Source organism: Heptranchias perlo, chromosome 17 (assembly GCF_035084215.1).
Source record: "Heptranchias perlo isolate sHepPer1 chromosome 17, sHepPer1.hap1, whole genome shotgun sequence".
Lineage (NCBI taxonomy): Eukaryota > Metazoa > Chordata > Chondrichthyes > Hexanchiformes > Hexanchidae > Heptranchias > Heptranchias perlo.
The window spans coordinates 24,077,248-24,092,476 of record NC_090341.1 but is presented as its reverse complement, the minus strand read 5'-3'; the positions used below and the strand labels follow the sequence as shown (position 1 = coordinate 24,092,476).

General features: G+C 39.3%; 1 protein-coding gene across 1 annotated transcript in view; it reads right to left on the bottom strand.

The window, feature by feature from the left end:
• The window catches only part of cacna1db (calcium channel, voltage-dependent, L type, alpha 1D subunit, b), a 529,322-nt gene that overhangs the window by 82,872 nt on the left and 431,221 nt on the right, over nucleotides 1-15,229 (bottom strand). The window contains exons 40-42 of the mRNA XM_067998737.1: nucleotides 14,755-14,857; nucleotides 11,418-11,519; nucleotides 2,034-2,164 (exon numbers count right to left, since the gene is read on the bottom strand). Coding sequence (XP_067854838.1) covers nucleotides 2,034-2,164; nucleotides 11,418-11,519; nucleotides 14,755-14,857 — 336 coding nt within the window. The remainder of the gene's footprint in view (nucleotides 1-2,033; nucleotides 2,165-11,417; nucleotides 11,520-14,754; nucleotides 14,858-15,229) is intronic.

Below are 15,229 nucleotides of genomic sequence, written 5' to 3'. Positions count from 1 at the left end.
ATCATTAGTGCAAGTGCAGTGTAACTTTCCCATCTTTTTCTTGCAGATCCAGTTAAGATTTTCATTTTGCCGTTTTCAATGCTTATAATCAAGACCGTCTCCTGTTCATATGAATTTTAAAATTTGATAATTAAATATTTCACTGGTTTTGAAATTTAATGGTATAATATGCTTCCAAACTTTTGCATAACTCTGTATTAATGTTATGCTAAATAAACTTTTTTTTGTTTAGATTACATTTAAAGCTGTTACATTTATTAGTTGACCAGCTAATAGAGACCAAAATATATTTCAGTGTTTGTTTTATTATCCTAACAATATCACCAGTCTGTTATGGAACCGGTAATGAACAGCTAACTGAAAGGTTTACACAGCAACTATACCACAGCTATGCTTACTGGCTCTTTGACTTTTGACATACTGAAAAACTTCCAGGGACAAAAATAAGAGCAATATCTTATGTTGAATACTGCTAAATGTGATTTATGAGTCTCCAAAAGGTTGCTTATAAATCTCTGCTTTACTGATAATAGCTGGTGTGACTTTTGCCAAGCAGAATATATGCAGTTTCCAAGACAGGTAACAAGCTAATCATCTCTAATCTCTTATTTTACCACAACTGACCTGCCTTATGTATTAATTCCCATACACTATGGAAAAGTAAAAAATTATTTCTCGTTCACCGCTTCAGGTAAACAATGTCTGTATGCATTGCTTTTTTGTGCAAACATTGTATTACTGTCCATATAAAACAGATAGAATTTAATAAGATTGTGAAAAATTGCACAATACTGGCTGTCAAGTATCAGGAAAAAAGACAACAAACCGTCTTGTCAGAGAGAGTTATTGCACAATTATCGTTGGTCTGTTACCCGTCTGAATTGGCCAACTACAATTGCCAATTACAGCTATCTTTAATTTTATAGATTGAAATTACTGTTTGTGATACTAGTGTATAAATGCTGAACAAGCTCACACAATGTTTCTTTGCTATTTTAATAGAGGTATTAACCCAACTAAATTAAACAGGCTAACACCACTGTTAAAACGGTAGGCAAAGAAACAACATATGTTGATGTCACAAACAGTAATTTCTAGGTTTATATGTCTCCATTGGATCACTGAGCTAAAGGAGGCAGCAATTTTACAAATATGTGTTAACCCGTTCGTGGTGAACAACATTTATGCATCAATCATTTTCCATATAATTTAATATTCTGTGATGGACTCTTAAAGCAACCAAAGTTATTACAAATTGCTAAATAATTATTTGGTTTGCAATACCCAGGGCTACTCAAGTTTCTAAGCATAGCTATGAATCATTCTCAATAACTATTTTAAAGGTGACCGAGGGAGCACTAATGCAAGCATGCACATTCCATTCAAATTGTTCAAAATGCGTATTCTCTTAAAAACTGTATTCTGGCTTTATATTGCTTTATATTTTGCTGTTTTCTCATTTATTGCCAATGCAGGATAATTCATTTCAATTTGTACGTCATGCAAAATAATGGCTGGAGATGCATTATAAAGTTGTATATAGTCTTCAGATGATTATGAATCAGTTTGTCCATGAATGGCACAGCCATGAGCATATATAAAAGCTGCAGTTAAAAAAAAGGCTGCATGCATCTCACTAATCCAACCCTCATAGTATGTTTTACTTTTGCATACAATGCAGGATGATGCAACAGACTCCACATTTTACATAAACAATAATATGGCAACATATTACATCAACTCATTAATATAAAATTTGGCCATAAAATTATGCAGTGGAATAGTTGCACATAAATGCTTAGTGTTTGCCTTAAATTTTAGAGGAAACATTAACTTATAACCTCTGCTAAAACAGCAGTGAGATAATTTTAGATGACTACATAGCGTACATACACTATTATCTCATAGCATAATTTAAAGGCCTATATGATTAAAATCAAATGCTATAATTGTGCATATTTTGTACGCCCTTCAATCAATCATCTTACAGCACTTTTAAGAACACACCTTACAAGTTATCAAATTAATCTCACCTGTAGAGCAACTGTAGTATTCTTTGTGGGTTGCTTTCCTACCAAGCCTTGTTCCTTGCGTCGCTTGAATTTCCTAAAGTAGTCCTGTATCAGGAAGGTGGCATAGAACTTCCCCACGGTTACCTCATCATCTATGTGAATAGACCAAACAGATTCCTCCTTTTTCAGAACAATAGCTTCTTTCTAATTATCCTGGAACTTTGTATTTTGCCTGCTTTCTGTAAACCTATGTTCTAAACTTTATAACAATGTGTGTTTATGTCAAATAATAACAAAATGTTTATTATACTTTAAAGATTAAACTTGAAGGAATTAAATTTAAGCATTAAACAGCACTAAATATAACCCTTTGCATGTAGCTTATTAGCAGAATAATTAAAGGTGAATAATACACATCACATTTCTCATCCAAAGCTGGACTATGTACTATAAGATGGTAAAACATGTCACCCCTTTACTTTGTGCCTTACACTAAATGATGGGATTTTCTATCCTATTAAATCTAGTTAGACAGTTAGATATATTTGCAGTATACAGTAACCATATTTGCAGCTGTTCTGTAGTTTTACAAATTTGAAATGAGCAGCAAATATTACTTGATAATCTGTTTTCAACTCTGCTGTGTTGGATAAGTATTGTATCAATAAAGCATCTTGCGCTTCCATATGACAGAAATTGGCTTTGAAAATAAGTTATTTAAGAACATTACATCCATATCTTGTATCAGCTTCAAAATTCTTTGCGAGTATTGCTTTTAGCAGTCTTATCATTTAATTGTATACAATTGTCTCAAGTGATAAAGGACATTGAGAGTGGCCCAATATTCAACAATGTAAAATGCACAAGCTGTCAGTGCAGTGCAAAAAATTGTTAATGAGGCCAAGGACTAAATGTTGGGACAGCCTCAGGCCTCTCAATTGGGACGCGCACTATCAGCACGCCGCTGGTTATGGTCCCGAAAACAGACCATAAGCAATTACCACCCCACTGTTCCTTTAAGAACAGGAAACCTTAGAGGATAAGATCTTGTTTCATTAGGCACATGACTCTTAATGAATCTTCGATTGTACAATGAGTAATTTTGCTAATTTCATTACCAGTTCACAATGTTTAGTAGAAAGATAAAGAATGGAGTTTTACAGTTGAGAATGAAAATACATTCTATTTTCTAATTTTCAAGTCTATCAAACATATTCAAATATGTAATGTGCATTATTCACCTTCATGACTGATGTGAACTAAAATTGCAAGGCTGCAAAATTGTAAGGCAGAGAGGCACAAACAGATGTTAGGCCACGTGCACAAATAAAGCAGATCATTCACCTGACAATGGATCAAGTTGTTTTTGTTTATATTTTTTAAAAAGTTGTTGCATCCATTTACACCTCTAAAGAGTTAGACACCTTTATCTCTAACTTATACGCCAGGATGTGAATAAAGTTGGAAAAAAAATTGGCTGATAGGACATCACCTCCTCAAGCTATGCAGGATACTTTCTTTTGTTAATTTACAAGTAACTGTGTTCGTGACCGCTAGAAACCATAAGCAAATATTGCAGAAACTTCTTCTAAATTAAAAATAAGTTTCAGGGCATCTAATTTCTTCTGAGAGGAAAAAGCTGAATACTCTCATCCTTACGTTGTGTGGGCCATATGCAGATATACAAAAAGTCTGTAGCAATTTTCCTGGGTCTGTGCCCAGGCACACTGGACATGGTGAATACTGGAAAATCGGACAGATCACAGTGCACGCATGTAAAGGAGTCTATCCGCTTTTCCTTCCAAAATGGTTTTCCAATATTCACTGCACCCAGGAAATCCTGTGCGCCTGGGTGAAGACTCAGGAAAATCTCCTCTATAATTTTTGGAATGCTGTTAAGGCTGACACAGAGCTTCATAATAGACATGATGGATGGGTAATATCATTCAGTGATTGTTTTAGTTCAGGCAGTCTCAACTTTGTTCCTAGTAAGCAAAGGTCCACAGCCTACAACTGCCCATTTAAAAAAAAAATTAAGCTGTTTGTGTCATTCAGAGACGACAAGGACTAAAAGAAATAATATTGTCACATGGCACAATGGGAACATTTTCCCGAGAATGGGGCTAGAGGCATATTAGCCTAGAAAATTCTGTTAATAATATCACGGACCAATGCTTAACATTCCTTTGTTCACTATTTTAGTGGGAGCATTAACCACTTAAAATAAATGGGATAACGCCTGCAATTAAAATAGTGGTTCAGAGAATGTCAGACAAACATGTTAAACATTCGTTCACTAGTACGATCAACCATAGTCTCTGGCTATTGTCATAGCAGAGTAGAAGAAGCCTTTCTCTTTGTCCAGTCCACGCAATGAATAACCTGTGGGTAGTTGACGTTACCACCAAGCGCCAAAATTGGAAAACAGCGTTCTGTTACTTGCCACTGTCATCCCTCACCTTACTCAGCACAAAAAGTCATCAAAAATATAACGCCATGAATAAAGTAAAAACTGTTACAATAGAGCTTCCTGATGATAACATGGATTATAATAAATTAAATGTACCTGTTATCCAATCGTTCCTGTTAAGTGAACATTGTATAAAGCACTTATACTAATTCCAATTGGCATTAAGCATTCAAGAACTAAACCCATAAATCCAGCTCTAAAAGCAACTTAGGTAACAGGCTTATTGTTTTCCTTACAACTGCCACTATTGTATGAAAATAGCATTAAGTTATAGAAAATCTATTCAAAAAACCATGTTGGCCAAGCTTTTCCTATACTTAAAAATGTCACCTGAACTCATCCAAAGCATAACTGTACTTTATAAACCACATGCAAATGCAGATGACTGCTTTTGCTTGTAGTATTTTGATATACTGTAGTACAGCAATGCCAGTATAAGTACTTGATCTCATTCCTAGATATTTCCTGTAACAGTCAGTAGAATCTCCCCAGCGACTGAGCCATCAGGAGGAGTTTATATTTTTCTTTTTTTTTGCTGTTCCATACAAAAGAAATGTTCTGAGACATGGGCTAAAGGTTCTGGCAGACTGCATCTATCTCCTTCATCCCTCATCATCAATCAGATACAGCCCATTCTTTAAAGGCTAACAACTTAATATTTTTTTATTCTGATTGCGCATCCCACTTGCTATTTTATACCAAAATAGTTAAGCTATTTTAAATGATATAGCCACTAATCACAACTTCTCTTTCTCTCACCAATTTCCCTCTCAGCTTATTACTGAACCCAACTACTACGACTACTTGCATTTATCCATTCATCTGTCCATTGTGTTCTGCCCTAGGACAGGTCCTAACCCACATCTCACACGAGATTCTTGAACCACATACTAGGGAAGAGTAGCTGAGGTGGTTTCCCATTGACTCCCTCATAATTTTAACTTCTGAGTACTTTATCCTAGGAGGGCTGCAACCAAGACTAAAGAGCCCCACCTACCCTTTACAACGCGGGGCACCCGCACCCCTCAGACACCAGTACCCCCGCTGGTTGTCATCCCAGTACTCAGAGCCAGAGCTCAAGTCTCCTCTTGCCGAGGCTGTCTGGAGTGAGGCCCGAAACCAAACCTTCTGACACGGAGATGGAAATACCACCACTGAGCCAGTGGTTACTCCATGCGGACACGAGTACCCCGCTGGATGTCAATCAAGTACTTGAGACCATATTTAGTTGTCACTCGCCTGGGCTGTCTGGAGTGGGGCTCTATCCTTTCAACTTATGACTCGAAGGCAGGATTGCTACCACTAAGCTAAAGGCTCACTCTACTTGCATTATATAGTGCCTTTGTTGTAGAAAAACATCCTAAGGTGCTTCATAGAGGTGTAATCAGACAAAAATGGATGCTAAGACAAAGAAGAAGATATTAAGAGGGGTGACCGAAAGCTTGGTGAAAGAAGTGGGTTTTAAGAAAAGCCTTAAAGGAGGAGAGGGATGTGGAGTGGTGGAGGGGTTTAGGGAGCGAATTCCAAAGTGTGGGGCCGAGATGGCTGAAAGCACGTCTGCCAATGGTGGGGCAAATAAAGGGTGGGATGCACAAAAGGCCAGTGTCAGAGGAATGGGGAGCTCGGGGAGGTGTTGTAGGGTTGGAGGAGGTTACAAAGATAGGAAAAGACCATAAAATGATTTAAACACAACAATGAGAACTTTAAATTTGAGATGTTGGGGGACAGGGAGCCAATACAGGTCAGCAAAGATAAGGGTGAAGTGTCAGCATGACTTGATGCAGGATAGGATACAGTTGGCAGTTCTACAAATCATGGAGGATAGGAGGCTGGCCAGGAGAACTTTAGAATAGTTGAGTCTGGAGCTGACAATGACATGGATGAGGGTTTCACAGGCAGGAGCGGAGGCAGGCAATGTTACAGAGGTGAAAGTAGGCAGTCTTTGTGATGGAGTATATGGGGTTGGAAGCTCAGCTCAGTGTCAAATACATCATCCAGACCATGAACAATCTGGTTCACCCTGAGACAATGGCTGGGAAGGGGGATTTTTTTTTATTCGTTCATGGGATGTGGGCATAGCTGGCGAGGCCAGCATTTATTGCCCATCCCTAATTGCCCTTGAGAAGGTGGCAGTGAGCCGCCTTCTTGAACCGTTGCAGTCCATGTGGTGAAGGTTCTCCCACAGTGCTGTTAGGAATGGAGTTTCAGGATTTTGACCCAGCGACGATGAAGGACCGGCGATATATTTCCAAGTCGGGATGGTGTGTGACTTGAAGTGGAACGTGCAGGTGGTGTTGTTCCCATGTGCCTGCTGCCCTTGTCCTTCTAGGTGGTAGAGGTCGCGGGTTCGGGAGGTGATGTCGAAGAAGCCTTGGCGAGTTGCTGCAGTGCATCCTGTGGATGGTACACACTGTAGCCACAGTGCGCAGGTGGTGAAAGGAGTGAATGTTTAGGGTGGTGGATGGGGTGCCAATCAAGCAGGCTGCTTTGTCCTGGATAGTGTTGAGCTTCTTGAGTGTTGTTGGAGCTGCACTCATCCAGGCAAGTGGAGAGTATTCCATCACACTCCTGATTTGTGCTTTGTAGATGGTGGAAAGGCTTTGGGGAGTCAGGAGGTGAGTCACTCGTCACAGAATACCCAGCCTCTGACCTGCTCTTGTAGTCACTGTATTTATATGGCTGGTCCAGTTAAGTTTCTGGTCAATGGTGACCCCCAGGATGTTGATGGTGGGGGATTCGGCGATGGTAATACTGTTGAATGTCATGGGGAGGTGGTTAGACTCTCTCTTGTCGGAGATGGTCATTGCCTGGCACTTGTCTGGCGCGAATGTTACTTGCCACTTAACAGCCCAAGCGTGAATGTTGTCCAGGTCTTGCTGCATGCAGGCACGAACTATTTCATTATCTGAGGGGTTGCGAATCGAACTGATGGAATCGGTGGTAATGTTATAGAGTTTAAAGTGGAGGCCAAAAGCAAGGCTTCAATTTTCCCAAAATTTAACTGGAGGAAATTGCAGCTCATCCAAGACTGCATATCGGCCATGAAGTTGGACAAGACACAAGCAGTGGTGAAGTTGAGCGAGAGGGTGGAGAGGTAAGAGTTGGATATCGCCAGTGTACATATGGAAGCAGTCTGTGGGTGATGTTGCCTAGGGACAGCATGTAGATGAGAAAGAGGAGGGGGTCAAGGATAGATCAAGTGGGCCAGGGGTTATTTCTGCTCTCCAGGATGATTCTGGAATAGTGGAGTCTGAAGCCGTTTTGGCAGATGGTGCTTGATATGGTCCAACCAGCTCTGGTGATGGAAGGATAAACACGTTTTACGCTAGGTATGTTCAAGCCTGCATTCCTTGGATTTAAGGGAGGAATGATTGGGGCCATACTATGGGGATCGACCGAGATGAGTATGAAAGATTATATGGAGAAATTTATGGAGGGTAGGTGGTCAGTAAATTCAGAGGAGAAAGGGCAAGGGGAGCTGAGATGAAGATTCAAATTACTGAGGATGAGCAGTTGCTCAGTGAGGAAACGCAGAAGGATATCTCAGTGAGAAACTTGGGGTGGGACTTGAGCAGCCGGTAGGCAATGAGGATTTTTAAAGGAGGTGAGGGCATGGAACAAGGTGGTGCCTGAAGGAGGAGAAAGTAACAGAGCAGTGGGGGAGACCCAGGTATGATTTGATGATAAAGGCCACACCGTCATTGCGGCGGTTTGGGCGAGGGAGGTGGCGAAAAGTATGGTCAGGCGGTGAAGCTTCAGTAAGGGGCAAGGTGTTGCCATCCGTGAGCCAAGTTTCAGTTAAAGCCAGTATGTCAACGTATTCATCCACAATAACCTCATGGATGGCAAGGGCTTTGTTCACAAGTAAATGGAGAGAAATGTGGAGTAGGAGCAGTGATTGTTGGCCTGCTGGCAGAATCTAAGGTGGCACTGGTTAGTGGGACAGGAAGGAGGTTGGTGACACTTGGCGGGTAGGTCGGCAAAAGTGGAAAATGGGGCAGTTGTGGGGTTGCTGCTCGTAGAGGAGGCAACGACTGGTGTGTTGACGGGTCCTTCTGAAAATACCAAGAGAGGCATAAAGGACCGCTGCGGGCTTTTCCAAGGTGGATTTAAGTCTGAGATAGTGGCAGGAAAGTAGGCAGGCAGGAGTGGTTTGGGGTAGGGATTGGGGTAGGCAAAGTATCCAAGAAGGGAATAAAGAAAGATGGCACGAGTGGGTGACAATTTTAAATTACAGGCGGCAAGGACACCCACCCCAAGCCGTCAGGGTCCACTTTAAATATGCAGATCGAGTTCCAATGATGTAATTGAGGGCCAATTTGCGATTTTAACATGAGGTCTGAACTGGGGAGCAGTGGTGGTTTCCTCACCAGGCAAAACCTGGCAGAAACAAGAGCCAGGGCCAGAAAAGTCCCAGCAAAGTATGTTACTTTTGTTTTTAGTTTTCCTGTGGGCCAGGAGGAGCAGGAGTGCTCCTCCGGGCCTCACAAGGAAATCTTGGGCCTCCCCTGGGATACTCCTCTTCGGGTAGGAGTTCCAGGTGGACGGGATTTCCACCCACCCCCCCTCCCTATCCACCTCAACCCTCACCAATTTTCCTGGGTTAGAGTTCATTGTACATGCATGGGGGGCTCTCAGTAGGATTCCCCCTACTATCATGGGAGACCGCCACTGTGCGGGGACGCTGCTGTTGGACCAAGAGAGCTAAGTGTGTGGTTAAGGGGACAGTAGCAGGTTCCACTGAATGCCTCGAATGAGACCCGGGCCTACAGCAGCTAAGTGTTGGGGCGGAATGGAGGGAGAGAGACCACTACATGGTCCTCTCTCTCCATGGAGGCAGCTCTGAGCCATTGCCACCACTTCTTGGGGTTTACTATCATCTTCCCCATGGTGGCCCAGGGATCTGGAAGGTAAATCTGCTGGACACCTGGCTTCAGCTCCTCACCATTTACTGGCGGTAGCAACCAGTGTTGGTCTCGGCAAAGGTGGGGAAGGGAAATCCTGGCTGGGCAAAGAGGCAGCAACGGTAGGCCTCACCGCTCACATTATCGTCACTCTCCATTGTGATCATGGCCAATTTAAGGCAGGATAACAGAGAAGAACTCCCCCCACAGGGTCAATGGCCATGATGCAGACGACACACACAAGAAATGTTATTAGAAATGTAAAATGTCAAAGGATGACTTGTATAAATTATTTAATTTGTAAATAAACAATTTAATCTCTTTAAACAAACAAACAAACATTTTTGCATTAAATTTCACATAATTTTAGATATAATTTTAAGGTGGCCTAATTTGTTGTAAGTATGCAGTACAGTATTTAAAAGACTTTTACACAAAGCTGTTTGCATCCTTTAATTAGGCAGAAATACTTTCAGACTATAGGGGTAATTTTTCGACTTCATGTTTCCAATGAGGAATCTCGGCCACTGGGAGTTGATACTGGAATCTGGACATAGCCTGTACGTGATTTCCCAAACATTAATTTAAATGATTGGAAAACCATACACAGCAGTGCTCAAATTCTGTCAGTAGTGCAAAGGTGGAAAACTATCCCTTATATTTCTAGACTATAAACAAGTTCTCAGATAAAAGGGATTTTAGCATTTGGTGCACTACACTTCCTGTTGTTGTGAAAGTATTATTTACTGTATTTTATCCAAAGTGATTGAGATGATAAAACATTTTGTTGCTGTTAATGAAGCTATATCAACAATTAGTGTTTTTGTAACCTTCAATTTATCTCATCAAAGATGCAACCAAATGTTTGATTGAAAATTTCTTTGCCTAATTCAATTAGGTAATTTGTTCTTTTCTCCGTTTGTGCCCATCTCACAATAAATACTGTTCAGATTCAAAATGTTCTGGAAAAAATTGACCCTTACCCTGATGAATAAAGAGAAACTCTATACAAATAGCACAGCAAATGCAGTGAATACAAGTGTAAGGGCTAATATTCTGACAACTAAAGTGTGTGTTTACTGAAGAACGAGTATGCTTGAACACTAGTCAACTTTTTGTAGTTGTAAGCAAAAGTTGTATGAAGCTTTGTAAAGATGAAAAGCCTCCTTATTGTTTCTGATTTCCAAGACATGCAGACAGGCAGAACTGGCTGTGTGGAATATTTCTGAAGCATGGGTCTCTATTTCAAAAAAATCTTAGAGGAAACATTTGGTAAGAGGCAACGCCAGTTCCATGCCACCGGCCTAAAACAGAATTGCTTCAGAATATTCTTACAGATTGAGAGAAGAAAAGGACAGAAGCTGCAGAGAAGCTCAGGCAAAAAAAGTTGAAATGTTATTGATGCATGCATTGCTATCTTCATCTATGCCATGCAAGCATTAAGAAACCAAGTTGAAGCAAAAAGTCACTTAATTAACGAGATCTGAAAATATAAATTTTTAAAATCAAGTAGTATTTAGCAAAATTCAAAGCTGAAGCACTTGAAGAATACTGAACATCAATGAGGATTTTAGCAGTTATTAATCATTAAATATAATTTGATAATATTTCAAAACATGTTCATTATTTTTCTTGTTAAGATGCAGACCTTATGTTCCATGTACTTACCATATTATTTCATTACATTATATACTGTGACGAATAAACAGCAAATACTATGACTACTTATCCTACAAAATGTACTTCAAAAAAATAAAATAATTGTAGTTTCAAGTAAATTGTCAGATATGTCTTCAAACTTCAGACTTGAGTTGTTTTCAACCAAGAAATGAATTACAAACTTAATGTACTTTTTCCTTATCATTTCAAAAATCAATCACGTCGGGCACAGCAGAATGTTTTTATTTGGTTATTTTCTAAAGATGCACTTATCCTATATTATTCAATAACAAAATGCTAAAATGAATGTGGTTCTTGAGAATGTATTTAATTAGCAGCAGTGAAAATCAATCTGAATGTCATAGCACTAACCATCAGCTGGAGGCACCACCTGGTCTAGCAACTTCATACTAGTTCGCTTCCAGATTTTTTTAATAACAGCTCTCAGCTCCTCATTAGCTTGATCCAGATTGCCTGCAACAAAGGAGAAACAACATATAATAGAATCAGCCACATGAAGCTTTTGAAATAGCAGAGCAGCTCTCAATGCATCATTTCCAATAGAAGGAATGATTTGGGCTGGTGAGATTTATTAAATAGTAATAGCAGTATAGGTTAACCATAATTGAAAACATGCTTGCTCAAGCAGTCATGTTTGCACCATGTATTTAGATTATTTTTTATTGTGCAATTACATGGAATTTTTGAATGTCTGACTCAGTTTGTTGCATTAGATATTGTTATCTGTAGACTATTAACATTCATACCATATGTCCATTGACAATACTCACACCTAATTGTTTTAAAGATGTACTTAATAAATATAAAGAATCACAAACACCAGGGAGAGATTACATGGCAGCAATCTCGTCAAGGAGTTCAAATGACATCATTATCCTGGGAACGAGGTTACAGATATCAAACTACTTTAAAAAATAGTGAAGTTTTAGGGGGTGGGCTAATTCATTTTTTTTTACTTGTGTTGTTAATTTGTGATGATGTTCACACTGAAGAATTAAACTTATAAGAGCCATTTGTTACGAATAATTAATACGGAAAAATGCTACCTTTAATTTAATTATACTTTTTTATTGTCATTTTTATTACTTGATGTGTAGTTACAAACAAAAATATGATAGTTTGACATTTATTTTTCATTGAAAACTGAAAAAAGGTCTGCTTTTGTAATTGTAATGAACTAACAAAAATTGCAAAAATATACAGCACAGAAACTTATGATTCCTGAGAATGAGATTTTGTTAGTGACACAATGGTAACAGGAATATTATTATAAAGTAGAAGATATATCTGGACATGAAGAAGATTAAATACATATGCAAAAAAACTGTACTGGCACAGAGAAACTTTAGCAAGGACCTATCAATTAACATTTTAGAGATAGAAATAGCAGGGTCATGCAAATTACATTATACATGCCATGGTGGGAAAGGGAATATACTATAGGAAGTAATTTCCCAGGGTCAAATAATCATAGCGTAGATTTTCCAATCTAGAATAAGACTGATCAGAATTTGGGTAGTACACAATTGGTGGCCACCCAATCCATAATGCACTGACCCCAGCTGAATTTCCAGGATTAGCCTAATTACAATAGACTCGATAAGCTCCCGGCATGGGAAACATCTCACTGGGAATTTGTCCAACGTGGGGAAGTGGAACATTACGTGCCGCTGTAGGATGCCGAGAAAGAAGTCAAGTGGTCCACAAAGTGACCAGCTTCTCTGATAGGGGTGTAGAGATTCTTCTGGAAGAAGTGAGGCTGAGGAAGGGGATCCTCTTCACTGGGTGACACATTGCCCAAGATGAGCAGCCCAAAGGAAATGGGAGGCAGTTTTCTTCATGATGGATGCAACTCCGTAACAATGTCAACATGGAAGCAGTGCATGAAAATGTTCAATGACTTTACCAAGATACAAGAATCCACCATCATTTTACATTAAAGTAGTATACTAAGCATGTACAACACTTACAATTAAGTGCCACTTACACAGTCTTAGGATGCATTTATACTGCACCAAAGGCACAAAATTAAGCACTCTTGAATTTGCTTTGGATTTAGAGAGATGATTTATATTGGCTCTTCCAAAACCAAGACTTCCTGGGTTTAAATTGCTGTGGAGACTGTTGATGTTATTGCATTATGATGTGTACAAAATTAAGTCATAATTCATGTGCATTTGAGTTTGTTAAGATTTACTAGCAATGAAAAACAGTTCCTACATTATACCTAGGAGGAGCAACAAATTGCTTAATGATTTTTTCTTAAATTTTCAATTTCACTGGCTGGCAAAGTTCCATCAGTTTGCTCTATGGTGTACTTTTAAACCTGAATTTCAGAAGACCTTACATTGCAATCTGGGATCTGCAATTCAATGTGAAATTGCCAGCTCTTGGGGTTTCACTTTGACAGTTTCAGTGCAAAGTCAATTGAAAGTAAAATTGGGTGAGGTGTAAAATAGGCAAACGATGCAATCCCCCTTGACCTCGCCATCTTCCATCGCCTCTCTATCTGATCAGCAATAAGGCTCTGACCACCTTCTTGCATCCCTTATCATCCATATCCCCATAACTCCTTCAACGCCATTTCTTTCAGAATCCACCTATGGAAAAAAAACTGTCCCAAGTTGCTTATAACCAAGTCATTTCCAAACTCTAAACTGCCTAGCCTTTGGTTTTCCATTTACTAACATATTTCTTCAGCTGTTGATTTGCTCAATCACTCCCTGACTTCTACCTCCAGTGTTTTCATACCCAGCCTTCACTATGTCCCTGTTGTGTCACTGTGACATCCTGTTGTTCCCCTGTAATAGCCCCCATTTTTGATCCCACAGGCCCGAGGGCACAAAATTAAACATACCTGGTGCACAACTGGTATCCATTGCTAGATCTGCCTTGACCACATCAAGCTCTGGGCCTTGCACTCCTCTGTCAAACCCATCCAGTATTTTAATCCTGGAAGGCAAAGTTAACCCCAGATCTCCTTTTCCCCACCACTGATCACCATTTTAAACCCATCTCCGTTGTCCTCTCCACCCTTACTTATAACAAGTGCGAGATGGATGGGCATTTTTGTCACTAAGATTAAGATCATCCATTCAGCTGTTTCTGCTGCTCCCCCTTCCAGCCAAACCTCTTAGTCCACCTTCCACTCTATTCCTCAACCACAGTCTATCTCTAATTTCTGCCCTGCTAAACTCAATTTTTAAATTCTTTCATGTCTGTAAATTTCTCAATGGCCTTGTCCCCCATCTTCGTCACCTACTCCACCCCTACTCAAATAAGACTTTCTTTCTCTGAATCTAGTCATATGTGCATAACCCCTCTCTTTTGTAGATCAATTTTAACCCTGTCCTGACTTTGGTGTGACATTCCTGAATCTTTAAAGCAACCCGGGATAAATGCAACCTTCAAGACTTCTTTTTGGAATTGGTGGCATAGAAGTATGCTGTGTGCTCAATTTGTTTTTTTTTCACACTTCTCAATCAAGTTAATGGTTTAAGGCTAAATTTGCATTTGTGGGAGCTAAAACATTTTACTAAAGTTAATAGAAGCATATATAAATTAATTAAATTCAACTTTGAATATCAGTATCAAGTCAAAGCCAAGTATCACAGGATTTAATTTAACTAATTTTCTATGGGAACAGTTCTGATCCAGATCTATATAAAGAAGCCCTTCAAAAACTTACCCTCTGTTTTGATTTTCAAAGCTGTTCTCACCAATGCAAAAAGGGTTGCGTTGAACATTACTGTTCCATCACTATTCAGGGGCATGTTCATGGCTACCAATCTCTGCAATTTAAAGAAAACGGTAAATTTTACGTATACATTATAAAAGATATAGGCCATGTTATTTTGTTCTCTGTTTGGGTAAGAATTATGACAAAAATAATATAATTTGAGCACTCTAAGGTACTGAAGTGAATTATTCATTTAAAAACCTAATATGGTTTTCTGATTAATCTTTTATTCTTCTTGGCTAAGCAGAAGCTCCAATATAGGCAGTAAAGAAGCTCAATCCTCAGTAAGTTGAATTCTTAATAAGAACTACTCTGAGAATCTCCTCAACCTTGTATTAATGAAGTTCCACTTCATATCATTTTTATATTTATTTTTCCATGCTGCAAGGGTTGACAGTCCTAAAGAGCAGAATAAGATTTTTTG